The sequence below is a fragment of the Lissotriton vulgaris genome, chromosome 8 (genome assembly GCF_964263255.1).
Source record: "Lissotriton vulgaris chromosome 8, aLisVul1.2, whole genome shotgun sequence".
In the NCBI taxonomy this organism is placed as follows: Eukaryota; Metazoa; Chordata; class Amphibia; order Caudata; family Salamandridae; genus Lissotriton; species Lissotriton vulgaris.
The window spans coordinates 560,683,706-560,696,351 of record NC_141696.1 but is presented as its reverse complement, the minus strand read 5'-3'; the positions used below and the strand labels follow the sequence as shown (position 1 = coordinate 560,696,351).

The window sequence follows — 12,646 nt, the reverse complement described above, 5'->3', positions numbered from 1 at the left end:
AATTTTGTAGCCACGATGCGTGAAATTTGCCAGTATTATATTATTCCTCTACCGTAACAATTATAGCCGATATTCATGCGCAAAACCAATCGATTCCCACATAGGATCGCAATAGGCCGGATGTAGCTTTATGGCTAGAGCGGTCTCCCTCGAAGCTGGGGAACCCGGTTCGAGTCTCTGCAACGACGCTCAACATCCTGTGATTCTGGGCAAGTCTTTCTGTAATGAAACTGGTGGTATGCTCGGGTCTAATTCGCGCTTTATAAAACTCTAAAAAAAAAACCAAGGCTCTATTAAAAGCAAGCACTTCACCCTACGCTACGGTGCCTCCAATGTGATATGATGAATGCTTATATATATGCTACAACAAAATGCAATATAACGTACGGTTTTATAAACTACAGCGGTTCCGTACTAGTACTCCATGTGAAATCCCCACCAGCTCTTGTCTTGCACGTTGTTCCTGACAGAATCGGTGTCAGCCAATCCGTGTACTCTGTTCACTACGCTCCTTCTGACGTTTCCCACTGCCGGTCTGAACCAAGGGCTCGGATCGCAATCTGATTGGTCAGCCTTGGCTCCGCCTTCTTGGAAGTGAAAGGTCGACAGGCCGGCTTCAGAATGGCAGCGATGGCGGCTCGCAGTGCTTCTCAGAGGACGCAGAGGATGGCGCTGGCACTGAAGGTGAGCGTCGCAAAGTACAATGGCGGGGTGCGCCCTCTAGTCTTCAGTGGGTGCAGACAAACATTTGCCCCAGCTTGCAGCTGCGTGTTACTGTAAACCCTTCACAGTGCTCCACGTGTGCACGTAAAGCGCGGGCTGTGTGCGCCAGGTTGACACCAGCACTGGCCCTTCATCTTATGACGTCTTCGGTGGCACTAATATGCTGACTGACCCTTTGTTTTTGACATTGCGCCGGGTCATAGCCTGAAGTAAGTATATATGTGAGTATATAGACCTTTGTGAACTCGGGATGAGTGAACACTAAACTTTGCCATGAACTCTACCTGTTCAGTCAATCAACCAGGCGTTTGTGAAGCGCTCTACTCTCACCTGTAAGATTCTCAAGGCGCTGGGGGCGGGCGGGGTTTGGAAGCTCTGTTGGGGGTCATTCGAAGAGCCAGGGGTTGAGGTCTTTTCTGAATTACCTGTTGCATGCATTATACCTCCTACACAGGGTAGGTGTTTAGCAAGTTTTTGCAAACCACCCTCTTACGGTGCCCCTCCACACACCGTTTCTAGCTCTCCCCTGTCCCTCTGTGTGACCTTGTAGTCTGAAATGTGCTTGCCGATTGCGATGTACGTGCCTTTGCTTGTATAACATCAAGGACTGCTCCATCTTTGTACCTGGGCTGCACCTTCTCCAAGGATATTGTTTGGACAGTTGTTCACCGGCTGTGACTTTCTCTATGTTTTTGCCTAAAGCAGATGCTAATCTTTGTCATTCTTACTTTTTTCTCCTTGTCTGGTGAAACGGTGTTTGAGAATGCAACATGGCGTAGAGATAGTAAGAAAACGTTTATTAGTAGTACTTTCAGTTCAAGAAGCGCTTACTCCTTTGTAATGCGTCCATTCGAAGCGCCAGGTTTTGACATATTTAATTGGACGAAATGAAAATAAAATGCAAAAAGCTACACAGTGGGTCAACGTTCAGATTCCCACTGGTTCCTTCAGATATCATTTGCAGTGGCGAAAGGCTCACAGCGCAAAGCTGCCATGTGCATTATTTTATGATCCACAAACCCTTCTCTCTCCACCTGCTAATTGGCATTTGGGGCAAGAGTTTAGGTCTTGTGATGGTTGGGTGGCCACGCACCTTCTATTTGAAGGATTCAAAAGATTATTAAGTATTGCTTGCTGCATCAACGCTGTTGATGCACACACTCGTTTTGTTGTTTAACTGATAAATAATGTTTTTTCTTTCTGGCCCATTATGTCACCAGCAATGCTATTATTCATCATCAAAATACTTTATTTCAGCCAAATGACCATAAACGTGCACATGCACTAAATACATGCAGTACATAAACATAGCCACCGTTTAAAGTGCACATTCCCATTGCCAATTAATGTCCAATCAGGCATTTTATAACATCCTCTGAAGGGGCAATGAACTCAAATCAACATAAACAATGACAAATTCTAAAAACAGGACTAAAGGGGTCCACCATGTTGGATGGTTAGTCCTTGCCTATCCAGGGATAACTTGATCTTAAGACTCGTGATTGGTTATGTGATGGAACAACAAAAGCTTAATTACCAAAGGCTTTTACAATGAAAGTATCACAACGACGTTGACATTATCATGCCAGTTTCTAGGCGGAATACTGTTATTATGCTGGCAGGTACATAAGTATTGTATATACATTTACAACGAGCATCATGCTTACGTGTGCATTTACGCCGATTGCTATTACAACGACAAATGGTATTAAACAGCTTTAATTGTTGAAAAGCAATGTTATGTTATGTTATAAACCGTTTTGTAACGCGCTCTGTTACTTGAGAGTATCCTGGCGCGGGAAACGGATCAAAGCGTCAAAGAACAAGACAAGAGAATCCTCCTAACCTGCACTCGTAAATAGGTGGGTTTTCAGATGTTTTTTAAAAGCAGTTACTGTCGGCATGGAGCGAAGGTGGAAAGGGAGGGCATTCCAGGCTCGAGCAACCACCACCGACAATGACATACCACCCAGTCTGGCGCGTTTGAAGCGGGGAAGAGACAGTTTGAACAATGAGGCAGATCTCAGGGTACGTGTCGGGATGTACTTAGTGAATCTTCTCTTCAGATAAGAGGGGCCTTGGTCATGAATTGCGCGAAACGCCAGCACCAAGGCTTTGAACCGAATGCGTTGTATAACTGGAAGCCAGTGAAGCGAGCGCAACTCCGTGCGCACGCTCTTCCACCTAGGGATGTTAAATAAAAGGCGTACAACCGCATTTTGAACAATTTGGAGGCGATTAACCAGGTATGCTGGAATGCCACTAAACAGTGCATTAGCATAATCAAGGCGGGCCAGTATGAGTGCTCTGGCAACCGACTCTCTGGCCTCCCTGGGGAGCAGGGGAAAAAATTTGCGGAGCATTTTCAGAGTGGCAAAACAGGTGCCGGTGAGTTTTTTGATGTGGTACTCAAATCTGAGATCCTCCGCAAACCAAACACCCAGATTTTTTGCAGGTCTTCCCATCTCGGTTGGGCCAGGAATGTTAGGGGGCCAGAGTGTGCTCTTGAATGAAGGGGGAAAGGAGCCGTAAAAGAGCACCTCGGACTTGTCCTCATTGCACTTCAGCTGGGCCTGTGTTAACCAGCGAAATACTGAGGACAAACAAAGATGAACAGTGGATGTGTCCAGGTTGTCATCTGGCCAGGTAAACAGCAGCTGGGTGTCATCAGCGTACCCTACAATCTTAGCCCCGAACTGTTCAGCCAAGTATACCAAAGGTGTAATGTATACATTGAACAGAAGGGGGCTAAGAGTGGACCCCTGCGGGATCCCTGTAAGCAAAGGTCTTTGCTCCGAGGCATACGGAGGCATCCAAACCTGCTGGGTCCTATCTGATAGAAAAGAAGAAAGCCAATCAAGCACCACTCCCCCAACACCAATGTCTGACAGCCGGCCAAGAAGGAGATCATAAGGGACAGTATCGAACGCGGCAGAGAGGTCCAATAAAATTAGGACCGCTCTGCCACCTCCATCAAGACACTCCCGGATGGCTTCAGACATCTCCACCAGGGCCGTTTCGGTGCTATAGGCAGCCCTAAAGCCCGATTGGGCCGGGTGGAGGGCATTAGATGTTTCCACAAAGCTCTCCATTTGAAGAAGAGCAGCCTTCTCACAAATTTTTGTGAGAGCAGGCAGGAGGGAGATGGGTCGATAGTTTCCCGGGACCGACACATCTAGTCCTGGTTTTTTCAGGAGTGGAAGGAGTTTAGCGTGTTTCCAAACCTGGGGGACCACGCCAGCGGCCAAAGAAAGATTCACCAATTGCGTGATCTCACTGCAAACAGTCTCCGCCACTTCCGAGAGCACTCGGGCAGGGCATGGGTCGACCGGGGAGCCCGATTTAAGGGACTGGAGAAGACGGAGAACATCCTCTTCCAAAACCTGTGCGAAGGTGGTAAGTTGATGCACAGGGGGTGCGGGAGAGGGTGAGCAAGGGCCGGCTACAGAGCGATCAGCGGGAAGTGCCTCTAAAAGGCCTCGCTGGATCTTCGCTATTTTAGTTATAAAAAAATTAGACAGCTCCTCACACCATTGTGCAGAGGACGGGAGGGCCATGGCTTCCGCCACAGGGGACACAAAGCTTTTGACGATCGCAAAGATCTCTCTGCTGTTGTTGTTGGCCTTGTTAATGCGCCCGGCATAATAGAGACCTTTAGCGACCCTAATAGCTCCATAATAGTTTTTTTGAGCAAGTCGAAGGGCGGATTTAGCCTCGGGGCTATACTCTCTCCTCCATAAGCGTTCAAGTCGCTTACAGCCCTGCTTCAGTTCTCTTAGTTCTGGGGAGAACCAGGGTTGGGAGGGCGCGCGTCTGGCTCTGGTCAGCACTGTTTGTTTGGTAGAAGCAGTCGCCGCCTGCCCTATCCATTCATTGAACTCCCCCACTGCATCGTCCAAGCATCCCTTGAGATGTGGGCGAGTGTTAGACAGGGCCAGTCTGAACGCAGGTAGATTGATTTTTTGACGATGACAGGTGGGGGGCGGGGGGCTGGACTCTGCCAGCTCCCAGCTAAACCTGATCAGGTCATGATCAGACCAGGATGTTTTTTCCACCGACACTGGCTGGATGGGGAAATTCGTACATACCAGGTCGAGTAAGTGGCCACCCACATGTGTAGGCCCCGACACCCATTGTACTAGCTGGGCAAGCTCCAGAATTTCCCCGAGCCTCGGAGGAATCAGGGATATCCATGTGGACATTTAGGTCCCCGACCAAAAGAAACTTAGGAAAGCCTAATGCCCGTGGGACTAGGTGTTCTTCTAAAGAGTTGAGGAATTGGGTGGCTGAGCCTGGGGGCCTGTAGATCAAAGATCCACCTAAGGTGAAGTGGGGAGAGGTTTTGATGGAGAAATGGAGAACCTCACCCCCTAGATTCTCAGTGAGAGGCTCAGTTTCAAAGCTCCATCCCTCCTTGAACACCACCGCTAGTCCGCCCCCTCTACCCAGGGGGCCGTCAGCTCTAGCTATCTTGAACCCCCTAGGAATGGCGAGTTCAACGCTAGGAGCGGAGGTACAAGTCAGCCAAGTCTCTGTAAGGAACAGCAGCTCCAGTTGGCCATCTGAAAGTAGTTCAAAGATATCAGCCGCATGCTTCACTGCCGATCTGGCATTGATCAGGCCCGCCCTGATGTTGGTAGTGGCGGCGTTGCTAGCTGAACGTGGAGCGAGAAAGGGTTGGGGCTGGAATGCACACATAGTACATCTTCCCAAAGCATTAGCAGGGTTAGCGCGCGTGCACGGCGAGCCCTTGCTATGAGGGGCAAGTCTCAGAAGATCCGCACGAGAGTATTGCAGCGTCTCTGAGCTAGCCAGCACAAAAGGAGGCCGGGCAGGGTGACTGGCCCTGGGCCCGTCCGGGGCACGGACGGGCACAGACGGGCCCTCCTTTGGCGCTCCTTCGGCGCGCAGTCGGCGTGCCCGCTGCGCGCGACCGCTGCGCGCTCGAGGGCACATCGCTATTTAAAGGCCAAGCCCCTCCCCGCGCTGGACCGCTAACTCGAGTCCAGCCGGGAACCGGGACTACCAAAATGGCGCCCGACCTAGCCCTCCACTACAATCGGCACTGGCAAGCCGCGGTGGACCGGGGCCCAGGGGGACCGGTAAAACGCTCACGCACACAGCGGAACAGCAGGTAGGGGTTAAAAACACACACAGCACAAATTGACAATCAATTGGGGGTGTTTTTAAAAATGAATTAAAAATCAGGAGAAAAGTCCAGCGTGAGGCGCGTGACAGAAGAGGATTCCCTCGCAGTCTGCCACACAGATCCGAGCGCTCTAGCAAGGTGCTGCCACCACCCTGAGCAAACGCACAGTCACACCAGCCCCTATGCTATTTAAAGGCCAAGCCCCTCCCCGCGCTGGACCGCTAACTCGAGTCCAGCCGGGAACCGGGACTACCAAAATGGCGCCCGACCTAGCCCTCCACTACAATCGGCACTGGCAAGCCGCGGTGGACCGGGGCCCAGGGGGACCGGTAAAACGCTCACGCACACAGCGGAACAGCAGGTAGGGGTTAAAAACACACACAGCACAAATTGACAATCAATTGGGGGTGTTTTTAAAAATGAATTAAAAATCAGGAGAAAAGTCCAGCGTGAGGCGCGTGACAGAAGAGGATTCCCTCGCAGTCTGCCACACAGATCCGAGCGCTCTAGCAAGGTGCTGCCACCACCCTGAAATGTGCAGTTTTAAAAATCATTCTACTAACTATTCCGCATGTGAGAAGCTTCCTAATGCACTAAACACCAAGTCTGCTTTGGGGAAATGTAAAAAATGTCACGCATCTGTGTCCTACCTTACTGTTTATTACTGTTCTCTAATGCTCCCCAAAGCTAAATGGCTTGGAGAATAAAAGACCTGCTAGAGAAGTGTCTGGGAATAGGAGTGACCCATCCAGTTTCAAACTCCCAAACTCAGAGTAAGAATAATAAATGAAAGCAAACATTATATTGCATTCATGTACATTTTAGCCTACATGCCCATAGATATTGCTGTGGTGTAACAGCGAGCCGCTGCAACTTTGAAGCTGGGGAACTAGTTTTGAGCCTCCGCGTTGGCTCAACATCCTGTGATTATGGAGATTGTAATGTAAATGGTGCTCAATTAAAGCACTCCAATATAATTGGGTGACACTCATGCTATATATAAAAAATATATACCTTGCATGTGACTGGGCCAACGATTTAAAGGTGAGAATGTATTATTGGCCGTCATGGTACCGATCCAGCCTAGGACAAGCTGCTTATGCCGTTTGACATATTAGTTGAAAGTTGTAAACTGCCACAAGGTCAGTTCCTCTTACATGCCGCTCTGATGCGGGCTGTGTGGACGCTCTGGAGCGATGTGACACAGGAGCCTGCGACTCCCCTCACAATACAGTGTCTCCTCCTCATGGGCATGGGGCAACACCTCATTAAGTGGTTCGCGGATTCCCTGCGGGTGCACACAACATGTCCACTGTCGTCACTCAGACAGCGCTGGGGCGCAGACTTACAGTGGCAGAGCACAGATCGAGAATGGGGGGCCATCCTATAGGGGCCCACACATATCCCTCGGAATGCCAGTTTCCACCTTATACAATACTTTATTCTGCATAGAGCTTACATGACACCAGCTAAGATTAACCAATACTTTGAACCCAATAAAGCCTGGTGCCCTAGATGTCAGCTAACCAGGGGTGATCTCCTACACATGCTATGGGCCTGCCCAGCACTCACCTAGCAGACTCCACAGGCCGCACGGTAAATGTAAATTGATACTTGTATAGCATACTACTCGCCCGCAAGGGTCTCAAGGCGCTTGTACGAATACCGCTGTGGAACCCATCCTGGCTTTCCCTGTGAGGCGTCCATTCCTGGGCACCCCCAAGGTGGAGGCCAGGCCTCCTTAGCGTTGTGGGGGCCGTTGTGGAGATTAAGCAAGCTATTGCCCAGAGTTGCAGAGTGGGACTCCATGATTGGAATAGGCACCGAGGCGAGAATTATCAGGTCCGTGGAATTTTGAGCCCAAGACCCGCCGAGGCGGGGAATTGTACCCTGGTCCCGGGCTAGACCTCTGCTTCAGGGTCTGCCGCTCTAACCATTGAGCCACACTTCTCCGGTAGAGCACACTTGGGAGGTATGCCTCCTGGGCCTTTATCGGCGACACAAAAAACAAGTTAACGTTCTGTTTCATAGATCTCTGGCTCATTGTTGATGTGGTGGTGGAGGTGGTGGTGGAGGGTGTGGTGGAGGGTGTGGTGGATGTGGTGGTGGATGTGGTGGTGGATGTGGCGGTGGATGTCATGGTGGATGTGGAGGTGATGGTGGATGTGGAGGTGATGGTGGATGTGGAGGTGATGGTGGATGTGGTGGTGGATGTGGTGGTGGAGGTGGTGGTGGATGTGGTGGTGGATGCGGTGGTGGATGCGGTGGATGCGGTGGATGTGGTGGTAGATGTGGTGGCGGTGGATGCGGTGGTGGTGGTGGTGGATGGGGTGTTGGATGTGGCAGTGGAGGTGATGGTGGATGTGGTGGTGGTGGATGCGGTGGTAGATGTGGTTGTGGTGGATGCGGTGGATGTGGTTGTGGTGGATGCGGTGGATGTGGTGGTGGTGGATGTGGTGGTGATGGTGGATGTGGTGGTGGATGTGGCATGACATTTTTATTATTTACAGAGGGGTACTTATTTTGTACCAATCACTGACCGATGTTAATGTAAGGGTTGTAGATGGTGGGTTGCGCATGCCTTGTTTTCATTTCCATTATAATGACAATAATCCTTTCTTTGACCCTGTGCTCAATCAACATGGACTGTATTATAGTGAATACGAGGGGCTTAGATAAAGAAAATAGGAGAGGCGAGGAGGAAGGGAAACTGGGGTAAGAAACAAGCGACGGAGGAGAACAAGACGGAGGGCATTGCTGGGGGGAGGAGAAATGCGACACGGCGGGCAGGGGAGGGGGCGGAGCGGGAAGAGCGGCGATGAGGGTGTGAAGGTCTCACATGAGGAATGAATGAATGAATAGCGTTTTTATACTGCGCAAAACTTAGCCCCAAGGGGCATCAAGGCGCAATACGAACAGACATGGAAACTCCAGACTCCAGATAACTAGACCAGTACATGAGGGGGCGTGGTATCTTAAGTCGTGTTGCTTTGGGAGGCAAGATTAAAAATGTGTAAGCACATCTCTTTCGTAGGGAGTTAAACAAAGTTAAAACAACTGGCTCCAAAGGTTTTGCTTAAGTATGTGTGAAGTAATTAGCTGTCTGCCTCTGCTTTCTTCCATTGCACTGGCATCTAGGTGTTAGGCTCAGATGGCTTGAACAAAAGACGGGCTGATGGTCTTTTAAATCAGGCCTTTGTTTCTGCCCAGCTGGATGTTAAAATAAAGCCCCCTCCCTTCCACGCAGGTTAATACAGACAAATGCCGGCACTGCTGAATGATGTCTAAGCGTCCGAAAACGACACCAGAAGAAATTCAGCATGTTTTACTGAGCCAGAAATATCCGCCACATAACCCTTCTCTCCAACACTGTTTGGAATTGATCGGCTGATTTTTAAAATTACAAGTGGTCAGAGGGATAAATCTGACGTCAAGAAGAAAAGGAACGCAAGGCTTAAGGAGATTAATGTAGGGATGGATTTGACAGAGAAAAACAGACATTTGAGATTATAACATTTCAAAGCAATGTGTCACCCGGAGATGGGGACATTATATCCACAGAGTAGGAGAGAAAAGAAATGGTTTACTTTTTTGCTTTGGGTTATTTTACATTTGGGAATTTCGAGCATCATTTGCTTAATGTAAAATCGATTTTTAAAGTGGGGTCCGCAGCACCTACTCATGAGGTCCTTGAAAATTAAACAATATAAACTTGCTGATAAAATAAAAAAGCACATAAATAGCCACATTGAAGAAAAAAAAACTCTATAAATGAAAATAAATGTGAAATTGCAGACGAAGAAATGAAGCTTGTAACTTGGCATGCTTAAGACGCTGCCGTGAAACTGAAAAAACGGCCGACCGGCCGTTACTTTTTTTCTTTGGGTTATTTTACATTTGGGAATTTCGAGCATCATTTGCTTAATGTAAAATCGATTTTTCAAATGGGGTCCGCAGCACATACTTACATCAAAACAAACCGCATTAAAACTTTCCTAAATAAAAAATTACTGGCTTAAAGATTGTGTTAAAAAGTCCCTGGCACACCAATCTTGCACATTTAAAAATGAGGTTGGATTTTCCAAGTCTTAATACTTTTATTTAGCATGATGACGACATTAATGTAATTGACATAACACGATCGCTGGCACAAATAATAACGTAAAAAGTTCTTTACAAACTATGAATCCGAATCAGAGAAAAACACAATGGTGCTTATGATCCAGATGCCAATGTGACAGTTAAATGTCATGTTTTGAGCATGCGAGTGACGGAGGGGAGAGAGGGGGGAGGGAGAGAGAGAGGAGAGCAGGCAGGGGGGGAGAGGGAGAAAGTACGGCCGGCCGGCTGTGAATAATTAGGGGAGGAAAAATCCTTTGCCTCCAAGTCCTTCACAGATATGTACCTTTCTGGCAAAAAACTGGGAAAATCTTTATCAATCTGCAGCTGTGTTTTGTTGTAGTGTCTTTATAGACAGAGCGTCACTGAGGTGCAGCCAGAATAAGCTAAAACTGGAGGAGAAATGACGAAGAGGACGAGAGAGTAAACCAGTCTTAATACTTTTATTTAGCATGATGACGACATTACTGTAATTGACATAACACGATCGCTGGCACAAATAATAACGTAAAAAGTTCTTTACAAACTATGAACCCGATCAGAGAAAAACACAATGGTGCTTACGATCCAGATGCCAATGTGACAGTTAAATGTCATGTTTTGAGCATGCGAGTGCGAAGGACGGAGGGGAGAGAGGGGGGAGAGAGAGAGGAGAGCATGCAGAGGGGGAGATGGGGAGAGGGAGAAAGTACGGCCGGCCGTGAATAATTAGGGGAGGAGAAATCCTTTGCCTCCAAGTCCTTCACAGATATGTACCTTTCTGGCAAAAAACTGGGAAAATCTTTATCAATCTGCAGCTGTGTTTTGTTGTAGTGACTTTATAGACAGAGCGTCACTGAGGTGCAGCCAGAAGAAGCCAAAACAGGAGGAGAAATGGCGAAGAGGACGAGAGAGTAAACAAGAAAAGTAAAAAAACCAAGGAGAAACACGAGAGACGGCCTGCGGCCGTCAAAGTGAAAGTACGAGGAGAAATGCGACACGGCGGGCAGGGGAGGGGGCGGAGCGGGGAGAGCGGCATGAGGGTGTGAAGCAGCAGGGGCCTGAGACGCGGCCACCTTTGATGTGGTATTGCGAGGCAAGCGGCTGGTGGCATTGTTCACGCGCTTTCACATGCACTGCAAGAAATCGCCTGGGAATCGCCTGATCTCTGTAAGCTCTGTTTAAGCCCCTATATATCGAGCTTCCGCTCAATGCGCATGCGCATTGAGATAGGTCGCTCGACCTAAAAAACGAGCACAACACTGCCCCAGCACACAGACGGCGCAGGCATGGAGGCAACACACACACCACTGGAGGACGGATACACCTTGGAGCGGGCGACTGACCGCTCCCTACCCTGTTTGCAAAACCCCTACCTATAGTATCAGTTTCCTGTTACTCAGTATTTCACTACAACAAATAGACTGGTCGTAATACGCAGCTTGATAATCAGACATGTTGCATGTGTATAGTAACTCAAAAAAATTGGAGCTTCCCTTCTGCTATGTACATATGTGAATAACCATTGTGAAACCTGTATTGTTAAAAAGTAAAAGAAAACGTAATAAACACATTTAAATAAAAATGGTACCATTTGTAAATTACAACTGAAAAATGTTGTAATGAAATGCGTTTCTAAACCTTTCGTAGAAGTGCAAGTCGTGGCATAATCACGGTCCTAGGAATGACGCTATTGTGGTTCTGCTTTCGTTGTAAAGGCTATTCGTCCTAAAGACTTCAGTACAACTGACGTTTCCTCCTCGTGATTATTTAATATAAACACATTCTGCTTTTAGATGGTTCAAAACAGGTTTGTACAGCTGGAAATGTCTCCTCTAGGATTGTGAGTCTCTTTATGTACATCGAGATAAAAAAGTAGTTTATGATCGACTCACTTAGTAGAACAGTACTTTTCATTGCCCGTGGTCAAGCAGCAGTAATGCTATTACATTAACAACAGTGAGAATAGTCTTTAGCTGCCAATGTCAATTTCTTCTCAGTTTCTCTAAATTGCAGGTTATAGGTTATGCCTAGCTATTTACCCTATCCGTTACTCTAACTTACCCGCTTCTCTCTTCTTTTTTGTACTTCTGCATGAACCCAATGTGAAGCTTCAAATAGAGGGAACTTTGGGGTAGAGGCAGCTCTTTACAAAAAGAATGACATTTCTGTAGCCAAACATTAGTTATTTTTGAGAGTGTGGAAAAAATAATACTCAATGCAGTTTTGTATTGTCAGCATTGCACTGCTTTCATTTGAAGTAATTGTTTGTGTTTTGATAGTTAATTTATTGCTTCTCCAGTATTGGGGTGTCTTTCATAGATTCACATGCTTGAATATTCCCCGTCGTCGGAGTGGGAGTCCCACGGTAAATAAAATAGCAATAAATGCTAAATATATAATAATATATAATAAATATATATATACATAATAAGGAAAAACCCAAAAAATGCATACAATAACCATCTGGTACCTAACCAAGAGTTTCCACATAGGAATGCATGGGGAAAAAGAAGTTCCAATGCAGCCTATCCTTGTCATTATGTTAGTCCAAACTGCAGCCAATCAGGCGCCAGCAGCCCTCTAGAACCTTCTCCTCAGAGCTCAAGCCCTCAGATTTTCTACCGCACGTCGTGTGTAAGGGAGTCTCCCTGAGCTCTGCTCAGTTTTCTTCTT

At 47.7% G+C, this 12,646-nt stretch overlaps 1 protein-coding gene across 1 annotated transcript in view; it reads left to right on the top strand.

Annotated features, from left to right (window-relative positions):
• Positions 1 to 549: 549 nt before the first annotated feature.
• PCCA (propionyl-CoA carboxylase subunit alpha) overlaps positions 550 to 12,646 on the top strand; it is a 2,575,253-nt gene continuing 2,563,156 nt past the window's right edge. The window contains exon 1 of the mRNA XM_086934374.1: positions 550 to 684. Coding sequence (XP_086790500.1) covers positions 622 to 684 — 63 coding nt within the window. The 5' untranslated portion in view covers positions 550 to 621. The remainder of the gene's footprint in view (positions 685 to 12,646) is intronic.